The sequence below is a fragment of the Liolophura sinensis genome, chromosome 1 (genome assembly GCF_032854445.1).
Source record: "Liolophura sinensis isolate JHLJ2023 chromosome 1, CUHK_Ljap_v2, whole genome shotgun sequence".
Taxonomy (NCBI): domain Eukaryota; kingdom Metazoa; phylum Mollusca; class Polyplacophora; order Chitonida; family Chitonidae; genus Liolophura; species Liolophura sinensis.
This window is the reverse complement of record NC_088295.1, coordinates 89,467,406-89,479,741: the sequence shown is the minus strand read 5'-3', so window position 1 is coordinate 89,479,741 and position 12,336 is coordinate 89,467,406. Positions and strand designations below refer to the sequence as shown.

Here is a 12,336-nt window from a genome sequence, read left to right as displayed (position 1 = left end):
TGCTATATTTGTTGACATGCATGCAGAAACTGTCTCCATGTAAAATACGAATTGAACTTGGCCTTGGTTAATATGTATATCTATTTTCAAATTCTTAAATCGTTTGTTTTCTTTCAGTACTCTCGTTCTCTCAAACACATATAATTGTAATTTAGTTGGTTAAATCCGGGATAAAGATAGACGTCTTGTATGATAAGGCGGGAATCGGTCCCAATGCAAGAAACTGCTGTATGCACCCCAAGAAGCGAAATTAGCTATATACATGTAAGTGTGACTGACAGTTGTTGGCAAACTCGAAAGGCCACTTCTTTTTTCACTCCTGTTTTACTCTTCTTTTCCTGTTATATAGGAAAAGAATCATGCAACTTATACAGCTCCAAAGACGCATTGAAGCTATGTATAGACCATAAAATCGGAAAGTGGTAATTTCGCTATAGTTGCCACATGTTACGCATACCATACGTTAACAATTTTCCAGTCTAATTTATGATATAACACTTATTTAATGCAAGAAGCCCGACATCTTTGCTTACACAAAAGCATGATTCTAAAGAAAAATTGGAAAAAGAAAAAATATTCGAACTCTTCCTCGAGGTGCTACCTGTTCTCAGTAGGGATGTTATTAGTTCACTGTAATATGAAGGGTGGCTGAGACACTATGATAAAAATACGCCAAATATAAACTTGCCAAGTGTATGAGAAAGCTGATCACATGTGGATTTGTTTTACATATCAAGACAAATTTTAACCAAAACGAAACTCTGACAGAATGTAAAAATACATACATGAAAGTTTCAGTAAAAATATTTTTCTGGTTAACCACCTTCATACTGCAGATTAATAACTCTGTCTCGTTTGAATGTTTGAGTTGGCATTTTTAATCTAGAGTGAACTCTCGGCGGATTATTAAAAAGCAACCATCTCTTCTATGGCCATATAACTTGATGCGGATCCGACCAAGTTTTATTCTTCTGATTTACAGTATTGTGATCGCATTTAGACCTTTGCACTTTTTTTTCCCGTACCTCTCCGAGGCCCATTCTCCGCCTTAATGTATCGGACCCTTTGTCATTGTTTGGGTTAGATGTATACATGTAAGCATAAAAGTGAATGAATCAAATGAACTTGCTAAAGTTGTGCTCAATGTCTTATTATTTATTTACCGTTATTTTTATTTATTTATATTGTACAGGACTACTCCAGAATAATGAACTGGATCTTTGACTCATTTAAAGAAAGGTGAACTTCACTTTCATGTTTGTTTCATGTTTCATGCACGCATAGAGATATATCAACGTGCAAGGGAATTTGTTAATATACATAATATTTTCACCTTGTGTTATTAAGTTTTCCCAGAAATGAAAGGTCGCGTCTGACATATGACGTTAACGTATTTAAAGACGGGATAGTTCACAAGTTATTTGATTGGCTAAGACAACCCTGACGTCACCTTTTTCCTCTGAAATGTCCACGGTGCTTTTTATTTTATTTACAGTTTAATGATATGCCCCAGCTTATTCCTTGTACAGCACTCCACAAGATGCCATTGAGTTGAAGGAAAGCATTGTTCATTCAACTGATTGGCCACGCTGTAATTGTCAGGCGATCTGCAAGTCACTCCTTGTTGTACGTTATCACCTATCGTGTTTCAACCTCAGAGCGTGACAGCTGCGTGAAACTGGCATGCAAACCATATTCCGATGTGAAACCAGGCCATGACGTCACTTCAGCTGGTGACGTACCCGTTTGACCTAGCTCCCAAACATCCAGAAAACAAGAGCCTGAGGGCCTCAACGAAGTATCCATAAAAAATAATATTATGTACCTTATGTCGTGGATATTAATTTGGGCAATTTATTTTTTTTTTTTGGTCCAATTTTAGTACATGAACAAAATTGGTAAATTTATATTAAGGTGTCGATGCACATAAAGTTATTTGCTGGATAATACGTATCTTTACACATGACCGTGTGGAGCCTCAGCCGGGAATAATCGGACCGGAGAGGTCATGTGCTCGGTCACAGTGGAAGTTTACTCGGGGGAGGGAAGCCGGTCTTCTGTGTCGTGCTCTTAAGTATTGTATTTATTCTTACAGTGCAACAACTCATTGACACAGCCGGAGTGTTGAATAGAGTAGCATTTTGACCATTACCTTGGGCCTTCACTAGTAAGTGAATTGTGTACGAGAGAGATAGCAAGTAACGCCTTGTTCGATCAGCGATGGCCTCGCCGGGCTCCATGTCACTGGACGGCTTGAGCAGCTGTAGTTCGTCTGACAGTGAATTTCATGGCGAAAACGCAGAGGATTTGTCATTTTCCGAACTGGACGCGATACCAGAGTTTCTCATGCCATGTGCACACCAACTGAAAAGTCTTCAGCTTGATCACAATTCTATCACTGTGCTTCCTCGATCAATCGCAATGTTCAAAAATTTGATCACACTGGACTTGAGCAACAATCAAATGTCACATCTCAGCTCGGAGCTGTGTAGTTTGTCTTTTCTTAGGACATTGTCGGCCAAAAATAACCTGCTAGATACAGAATCTATTCCGAAAGATTTCGGTTCATTGCAGGCCCTCGAAATCCTGAATTTCAGTGGCAACGGATTCATTGATGTGCCTATACAAATCACAGAACTCTCAAGACTGCGGAGTTTGTACATGGGACAAAACTGTTTGAAATCTTTACCCAGTGAGGTGAAACATTTGACAAGGTGAGGATTTGGCTTGTGACGATGTGCAGGTTTGATACTGATGGTTTGTTCACTGTGATAATCAAATGATGTCCCCTGTCCCATATATATATATATATATATATATATATATATATATATATATATATAGAAAGAAATATCAGCTCGGAGATGTTTGGTGGAGCTGTTGTGTAACTGTTTTAGGGAACAACACATTATTGGCCTTATTAGCTTCTAGGGCCTTGTGATCTGTACAATTTCCTAACATAGGAATGTATGTATATCATTTTGATGTTTGAGTCAGGACATTCATAAGGAAAAGGCTCATTTAGTTAAGATGACAATAATGCTACAGGCTGTATGTCATGAAATCTGTTGTACTATATGTAAAATGTATGTGAAATGTACATTAATTTACATACATGTACAGTGCTTAAAATGTTCGCTTCATAGTTAGGAGTCTAGGGTCAGATTCTGCCTTGACAGCAATTCTGTTTGTACAGCAAAATTTGTTATTGTACAGTAGCCTGCACTATAGCCTTCTTTCTATGGGTGTCACCATGTACTCAAATGTGATATGATATCATTTGCAAGCACATGTTAGTAGGGTGGAAAATGAAGGTTATGCAAATAGACCTATTGGTACAAGCTGCTTATGGTCCCATAGCTCTGGTGAACAGGTGCTCCATTGTGATTGTGTGACTGAATTAGGCCAACAGATAGTTGTCCTAGAGCTCAGGCTCATCAACTCCATCCATCATTGCAGGCTTCATGTATTTTGGCTTAGAACTGTGCCTTTCTTTTTGTCAAGGTGTCAAGGTTGGGGTTGAGCTTATCCGAGTGCAGCCCCATTGAGTAAGGTCACATAGGTGAAAAGATTGGCTATCCAAATCCTGGTTTGTGGCACCTGGGATTAAGATCTAGACCAGTTGCTTTTGACCTTACAAGTGTCTGTGATTTGATGCTAATGAAATGTCCAAATTTTGTAAGTTTATCTGAGGTGTATTGTTATTTTCTTCGGAAAAATTTTCAAATCTGTGTTCAAGTAGCACCAGCTTTTTTTCTGCGGAATAATCTTTCTATACCATCATTTGATTTTGTGCAGGATATGAAATGAAGAAATGCACTTAGGTTACCCACAGATAAATGTCGGCCTTGAACTTATTTGAGTATTAATTTCTTCAACAGATGTACATAATATTTTATAATATTAGCTGTTCATGATTTTGACATTGGCCAACATTATTTTCCATTTCTCCTAGCTGGGAAAGGCCTCGTGACAAGGCTGCTTCTTGCCCAAGTGCAGGACAACAGAGTATAATATGTTAAAATTCCAACTCTGATACAAGAGGGTACAGGCACAGGTAGTGTTTGGTTTTTCATATTATTATGATACATACATGGTATCAATATTATTTGATAATGTCCAGATAAATTGGGTGCTGGTTTTCCGTTCATGTGCATGTCAGTCACAGTTAAGTAGGTTGTAACCTTTTGGAATATACCTGTATGTACATATGAATCAGCTGACCTAGTACATCTGTACTGAGGTTGCAAACAGTGTGCCCCTGATGGGCTGTGGTGAATTATCCTGTAAACATATTATCTGGGTCAGTGTTGTACATGTAGGAGCCCAGGAGGGCATGAGGCAGGTTGGTTTTGTAACAAGATATGACATGTTTCTTTGTCCCAGGATGCTGTTGGTCTAAATTTGCAGACAGTATATGTGTCTCTAGCATTAATTGTAACAGGGTCAGTGGGTCAGCTATATGAGATCAGCCACATAAAGCTCACAGGGTAGCACATCAGTTATGAAAACCCAGCCATCAGCTCTGCATTACCTCCATATGAAGTATGACAAACTATTTGTGTTTGACATAGAAGTGTATTGATTTGATATTTACACCTTTCATATCATTGAGACAAAATGTAGAGTCTCTCTGGTTTTGTAGCCTGAACTCTTACTGTATAACACTAGGATTGGTGTCACACATTTGGGGTGTGAACAGACGACTGTGTACATGTATCTAGCTGAATCATAGACATGTCAACCATATGGTTCTGTGTTGTATAATACAAGTTAAGCATGTGGTACATCAGTGTGATAATTCACAGCTGGTGGCGATAGCACAGTTGGTAGAGTGTCCCCTTCTGGAGCGGTAGATCCAAGGTAAAATCCTGGATGGAGTCACAACTAAGACCTTAAAAGAGGAAGTTGTAACTTCCTTGCTTGGCATTCAGCATGAAAGGGATAGAGCAACAACTGGTTGAGCCATATCAGTATAATGGCTTGGGCGGGGCGGCTTACTTGCCTTCGCTAAGGCGTCTCAGTGAAGCAGCACATGATAAAAGAGCAGTGGAAATACATTCTGCAACAAGGAGGTACATTACATATACCCCAAGGATTCCTTTGTCGTCATATGTCTGAAAAATTGTTGAGTGTGACGTTAAACCTCAAGCACTCACTCACTCACTCACTCATGCACTCCCGCACTCCGTTAGACTTACTAACTCGTGGGCTTGGTCAGGTTGCAACTGAGTAGAAAGGATGTTTTGATACCCGTGTGGTGAAAAGTACTGTGTATTGTACATGTGTAGGTCTTGTCCGTTAACATGTAAAGCAATGAAACAATCAAAGATTACATGTAGTTCAACTCATGACTTCCAGGATGATTAATTGTATTCATTGTGTCGAGATTTGTCCGATTTTAAATCCTGTGCCATGTTTGAATCAAACTCTTGCCGTCTCTACTGGGGCTTTAAGTTAATAGAGTTGTCAAGTACTGTGTCTGGCGAAGCTCAGTGGTGAGCTCTGGGCACCCATAAACCTGCATGACCACTGTCATTTGAGTGAAATTTAATGCCTCACTTTCATACAACGTTTGTTAACTTTATCGAGATTTAAACTATAAATGTTCAGTTGTGTAGACTGCAATATCACCTGTCAAGCACTAACCACTTTTTATGTCTGATTTGTTACAGACTGCAGAACCTGTACTTGGGAGGTAACCAGTTGTCTGGGATTCCAGCTGAGGTGGGTCAGCTACAGAACCTGGCCTGCCTAGTGCTGTGTGACAATCAGCTGCAGAGTCTGCCCCCTACCCTGGTCAGTCTGCGCCGCCTCCAGTCACTCAGTCTCCACAACAACTGCCTGTCAACACTCCCTCCAGAGATTGTCTCCTTGAACTTGGTGGAACTGAGTCTGAGAAACAACCCACTGATTATGAAGTTTGTCCAGGAGATGGTGCACAACCCGCCCTCCTTGCTGGAACTCTCTGGCCGCACCATCAAATCTGAAAAGGTTAAGTACTCCCACCACGACCTGCCAGGCAACCTCCTCCACTATCTGGAGAGTGCCCATAGATGTGTCAACCCAAAATGTAAAGGTAAGACAGACACAGCAGAGTTGTCCTCCCATAGAAGTACCTACTAAAATACATGATCAGATGTTATGTACATGCAGGCACTATTAAAGTTTTAATTATTATCCTAATTATTATTTGGGAACGCTCTCAAATTTTGATTAGGATTATTGGTTATACAGACATAAAATAAAAGGGACATTGTTTTGCTTTTGTGAACATGCAGATTGGAAATATGGCACACATAATGATGAAGTGGTGGAAGGCAGGAATTAATAGAAGAATTACATGTACATAATTGATAAATCCTGTAGATCTGTTCACCTGAAGGTTGTATATATTTAGTTATTTATATTATTTATCAATATTTATTTATTTATTTTTGTCGTTATATTACATGACTTACTTTCAAGCTTGTATTGTATGGCTGAAATATTACCGCAGTGGCGTTAAGCCATACTGATTCATTCATTCAGTCTTGCATTTGTTTGTAGGGGTGTATTTCTCAGCCCGAGTGGAGCATGTGAAGTTTGTGGACTTCTGTGGAAAATACCGGATCCCATTGATGCAGTACCTATGTTCCCCGCAGTGTACAGCAGCTCACCCGTCAGTACAGGCCAGTGAGTCAGACACAGATGATGATGACTCCGCCTCTCAGAAGATCCGCAAGGTTCTCCTGGGGTAAACATTTAAAATCCACATACGTCTCCCAGGATAAACACTACTGATCCACAAACTTCTGTTGGAGAAGACAAAAAGCTTTCCTGGGTTAGCCACTAGGTTCGCCTAACGTGTACAGAACTGCAAGTTTTCCTTGGATACCATAGGCACAGAAGATCCAAAAAATTCTCCTTAGCCCAGAAGATCCATAGTTCTCTTTCGATGTGCCCAAAAGATCCACAGTTCACCTTGGATGTGCACAAAAGATCCACAGTTCTCCTTGGATATGCACAGAAGATCCACAAAGTTCTCATTATGCAGCAGATTGGTTTGAGACATGCTCAATGAGGAGCATGGTTCCCCTGCAATGGTCAAATAGTCTTTCAGTGCATCATAGATGTACATGTAAATGGTTACAGGTATTTCAGTATGACAACTGTGTTAACTGTTAAACTTAGTCTATCATGCTAAACCTGTATATTTCAATGTGTATGGAACATTAAAATCTCCACATGTAGAGACGTTAAACCCCAAGCACTCACTCACTCACTCCACATGTAGAAGCCCTACAGAGGCACTTTTGGATACATGTACACTTGGGTAATCTGGGGTAATTTCTACAAGGTAATCATATGCATTGAGATAAATGGGGTGCCAATTTACCGTCACCATCAGGTTTTAACTTTATGCTGCCAACATGCATTTACGTGTTTATTCATCTGTCAATTGGAATTAAGCTTAACCAATGATTTGTGCCTTTAAAATGTTTTAATGTTTTTCTATTTACAGCAATACCCAAATGTTTGAAGTGGTGCTAAAATTCCAATCTACATTTATATGCATAATGACCTGTTTAGTTATGGTAGTCATAACCTCTTCTTGCACTAAAGTATTGTATAAAATCATATTTGAGCTTTATGTCAGAGAGGGTGGGGTTGTTTATTGAGAACTCCCTTTGAAATTGTCAACACTTCTTTTATGTCATTTAAAGTAACAGAAAGCTAAAATATGAAGTAAGGTTCATACGGTTTTGTTCTGGTGTTGACCATAAGGAAGGAATTCTTGCGAACATTATTCAGTAATCTTTTAGTCATGGGTAGAAAGAGTTATTCCAACACTCAGGGTCGTGATTTGAGCTGGAAAATCTTCCTGGGACGTCAGAGTTCCTAAACTATGATGGTAATGTCCATAAAGCCCACATTAGAATTCAAACGTTTGAACGACGTTATCTTTCTTCACAAAAATCTAAACAAAACAAATGATAGTATATTTATGCATCGTTTTAACTAGTCTATTAAATGATGCCTGCTTTAATTTTTAGGCCTTTTCCTGTAAAAGCGTTAGATAATAATAATATTATTATTTTTGTTTTTGAGAGATCACCCAGTGCAAAACAAATCTTCCTTAAGTCCCTTACATGTACAATGGCCGTACATGTAGGTTGACATTCACTCATATCACGCGAGACCATGGATAGCTGAACATTTGCCATTTTACTTGTGCCCAAAGGCGTGGAAATGTTGTCTAAATAATTTTGATGTTAATAAATAACTGCTGCATGGCGACATAAGTCCAAAGCCATGCTTTGTTGCAAATGCTAAACAAATTATTCATAATCTGTACAGCAACATAATATCCCTATATTATGAAGCATAATTCTCAAAGATAATCTATTGGTGTTATCTATAATCTTCAGTGAACATATTTTCAGACTCCCCAGTTTGTATGTGCACACAATTATTTGATGATGTACTGTTTCTCTAAAGCTGGAAGGAAAGTACTCTTGCAAACACTTTTGTAAATGGTTTTCAATGGATTCTTTCTGCCATTAACATCATGTTCACAGAGTATTCTCACAAGACAATTTATGCCCATCACCATGTTGCGTTGACATAAAAACCTAAATTTTGTCAGACAAATAGGTTACATCAAGCAAAGTACTGTTTTTCAGCCATCCAGATTTCCAGCAATAAGCCAAAAAAGCCATGTGAATACCATATTTGACAGTTCTGAGAGTTTGGCAGTTTGGGCGTGTTAGTGTTGTCAGTGTGATTCTTTTAACAGACGGTAGCTATACCTGTATTACTGAATGACTAATCGGATAAAGTTCTGTACTTTCATTCTGAACTGTAATGTTGTTGCACTGTATACCATGAGCACACCGTTCACCAATTAGTTTTAGTTGTCAGTGGTATACGAGCCTATCAGTAGATGTCATCAGAAATTTGCTCTTAGATATTTAAACTTGTGGCATTTGTTGGATTCTTAGCTTTGCTTGGAACCGTTGTAACCTTTCTGTTTTCTTCTGCTTGTCTGTGAGTGTGCATAAAACCTCTCTCATGGAATTATCAGAACATAATTGATAATTGATCTTCATTAGATTAATAAATGATTTACATATATATTTATGAATTGTTTTCATACGTCCAGAAACATCCAGTGTGATTGTGCTATTAATCTGATCAGGGACATTAGTTCGTGTATAATGGATTTATTTTGATCAGAACGAATATATATACAAAGATGAGGACCTTGTGCAGTTCAAGCTGAGCTCTGTGTTATCCTTATCCTGAAAATGTGGCACAAGTGATCTGATATATTTTCTTAATAAAATGAGGATCTTCATGTACAGTGTCTATTTATTGAGGAATATAAATATTTTCCGCATGTACAGTTGTATGCAGTGCATGAAATCTGCTCTGTGCCCAGCTGTATTGGCTGAAAAGCAACTTTGAAATAGATAAAACCAAAGAAGTGTAACTGACCGTAAGATTGTGGAAACCAAACACTAATATTTATAAGAAACATGTAGTACTACGTATACTTTCTTGCATGAAATCCAGCATCTGTTTTATGTGGTTTTTCGGATAGGAAACTGAATTGAGTGGGGTTGTGCAAGAACATTCTAGAGTTTGTGTCTCGATTGTGAAACATGTTTACTTCTTTGACGGGTATGCGGCTTTGCATCGTAGGTTTAATCAGCAGTGTGAACCACATGTTCCTTTGTCATTTTTTATCATTCCATTTCAAAGTGTTTATGTTTTAGAGCAGTGGATGATGTAGAATGTACTTAATGTATTTCCATTTATTATACGTGCCAATTCGGTCAGTAGGGTCAATACTAGAACTAATTATTAATGATTTTACTGTTAGCGGAATATTATCAAAGTGAATAATTAATGAAGCCATTCAGTATTGATTTCGTTATACATGTAGTTGTCATGTATTGTTTACATAAACTGTCAGCAAACGCCTAGCTACCTCTGTATGGAGATATAGTTGCTGTATAAAGATGAAGTTATTTTTGACTGAAAGGAATGAAAATCAAATAAATGTGATTTATTTTATGTGATTTTGTTTTGTTATGATAACAATGAACGGTAAAAAAGGAAGACAGATGCCTAATATTTGACCTAAACCAAATTGCCTGCCAAATTACCACGATCTTTTCACTTTTATAATTGCGAATACGTGATTGAATCTAGTTCTTGAACTAGGGTGGCTACATGTACATATCGACTAACCCTTTCTGAGGTGCGGTATGTGTGTTTGTGTGTGTTGGCATAAAGACCGTCGGATAGCTGGCGACAAGGTGGGACCCGGCCGGAAAACTGTAGACAGAGACCGCCTGATATTTGTCCAAAGATCAAGCTGTTTTAAATTTAAATCATAGTCTTAATTTATTATTTCTGGACTTAAGATTTGAACTTCAACGGTAATGTTTAATATTTTGTCACATATGAGTAAGAGAGTTCTTAGAATTAAAATAAATATCTCTGTATACTGTAACGTAAGTAAGCTTCTTGCTCTTAAAACCCCCGGGGGTGGGGGGGATATCGTGACATGACCAGAAAAAAACAATGCTGGCATAGAGACCGTAGGAGACAATATTGTGGCAAAAAACAAATTAGGCACAGATATAACGGACAGTGGGGGCGGGGGCAATATCGTAATATGTCCGCAAAAACAATGTTTTTGGAAGATGTGAGTGTGGTCTAATGAAAAATCTGAGTGTGGTCTGATGGGCAGCGTGATGTGGTCTGATTGAAAATGTGAGAGTGTGATCTGATGGAAAATGTGAGTGTGGTCTGATGGTCAAAGTGAGTTTGTGGTCTGATGGTCAATGTGAGTTTGTGGTCTGATGGTCAATGTGAGTGTGGTCTGATGGAAAATGTAAGTGGTCTAATGGAAAATGTGAGAGTGTGGTCTGGTGGAAAGTGTGAGACTGGTCTGATGGAAAATGTAAGTGGTCTGATGGAAAATGTGAGAGTGAGGTCTGATGGAAGATGTGAGTGTGGTCTGATGGAAAATGCGAGTGTGGTCTGATGGAAAATGTGCGTGTGGTCTGATGGAAAATGTGAGAGTGTGATCTGATGGAAAATGTGAAAGTGTGGTCTGATAGGCAGTGTGAGACTGTGGTCTGATGGCAAATGTAAGTAGTTTGATAGAAAATTTGAGAGTGTGGTCTGATAGAAAATGTAAGTGGTTTGATAGAAAATGTAAGTGGTCTGATTGAAAACGTAAGTGGTTTGATAGAAAATTTGAGAGTGTGGTCTGATGGAAAATGTGAGTGTTGTCCGATGAAAAATGTGAGACTGATCTGATGGGCAGTGTGAGACTGTGGTCTGATGGAAATGTGTGAGTGTGGTCTGATGGAAATGTGTGAGTGTGGTATGATGGAAAACGTCGGAGCGTGGTCTGGTGGAAAATGTGGGAGCGTGGCCTGATGGGCAATGTGAAACTGATCTGATCGAAAATATAAATGGTCTGATTGAAAAGGTAAGTGGTCTGATGGAAAATGTGAGGGTGGTCTGATGAAAAATGTGAGTTTGGTTTGATGGAAGATGTGTACAGTGGAGAAACTGTATGGTGGAGGAAGCCACACCGGTTACATGTGACCGACTATCACAATCTGTTGTTGCTTACCCTTCATGCTATATTGCCCGGTTTATATCCTTCCGAGAAGTCGTCTTGTGGCGAATATGTCCAGTGGAGAATCGTCCTGTGGGATTCTCACGGAGAATATGTTTGATGAGAAAGTGTCTGGTGAACAAAGCGTTTGGTGATAAATGGTGGAGAAAGCGTCAAGTGAAAACTATGTCCGCTGGAGAAAGTATCTTGTGGAGAATATCGCGAAGAAAACGTCTTGTGGAGGAAAAAATTGGCTGGTGGAGAAATCGTCGTGTGTAGAATGCCTGGTGAAGAAATCGTCTTGTGGAGGAAAAAATTGTCTGGTGGAGAAATCGTCTAGTGGAGAATGTGTCAGGCGAAGAAAAAGTCTTGTGGAGGAAAAAATTGTCTGGTGAAGAAATCGTCGCGTTGAGAATGTGTCTGGCGAAGAAAGCGTCTTGTGGAGGAAAAGAATGCCTGGTGAAGAAATCGCCTTGTAAAAATGTGCCTGGCGAAGAAAGCGTCTAATTGGGAAGGTGGTGGGATCCGAGCTTGGCCACTTCTTATATATTGCAGGGTCGAAAAAGCAAGCATGCCGAGTACTAACAGCAGCGTAAAGCATATGTGGAGCATATTCACGGATAGTAGTATAAACGTTGGCTTAACAAATAAGGGGAATAAATCATTGTATACTATTGATTTCCCAAAGTTGCGCCCCTTCCCTAACAGAC

General features: G+C 39.0%; 1 protein-coding gene across 1 annotated transcript; it reads left to right on the top strand.

Annotated features, from left to right (window-relative positions):
* Window positions 1-2,047: 2,047 nt before the first annotated feature.
* Window positions 2,048-10,062, top strand: LOC135480431 (leucine-rich repeat-containing protein 58-like). Its single transcript, XM_064760264.1, has 3 exons — window positions 2,048-2,714; window positions 5,676-6,079; window positions 6,550-10,062. Exons 1-3 carry the CDS (start codon window positions 2,221-2,223, stop codon window positions 6,738-6,740), a joined length of 1,089 nt encoding a protein of 362 aa, XP_064616334.1. The 5' UTR covers window positions 2,048-2,220; the 3' UTR covers window positions 6,741-10,062.
* The last annotated feature ends 2,274 nt before the right edge of the window (window positions 10,063-12,336 follow it).

Bases quoted from the DNA above. Each gene is read 5' to 3' on its own strand.
- LOC135480431 (XM_064760264.1), top strand. From the start codon at position 2,221: ATGGCCTCGCCGGGCTCCATGTCACTGGACGGCTTGAGCAGCTGTAGT. The intron at 2,715-5,675 runs GTGAGGATTTGG...GATTTGTTACAG, and splicing joins GAGGTGAAACATTTGACAAG to ACTGCAGAACCTGTACTTGG. The intron at 6,080-6,549 runs GTAAGACAGACA...ATTTGTTTGTAG, and splicing joins TGTCAACCCAAAATGTAAAG to GGGTGTATTTCTCAGCCCGA.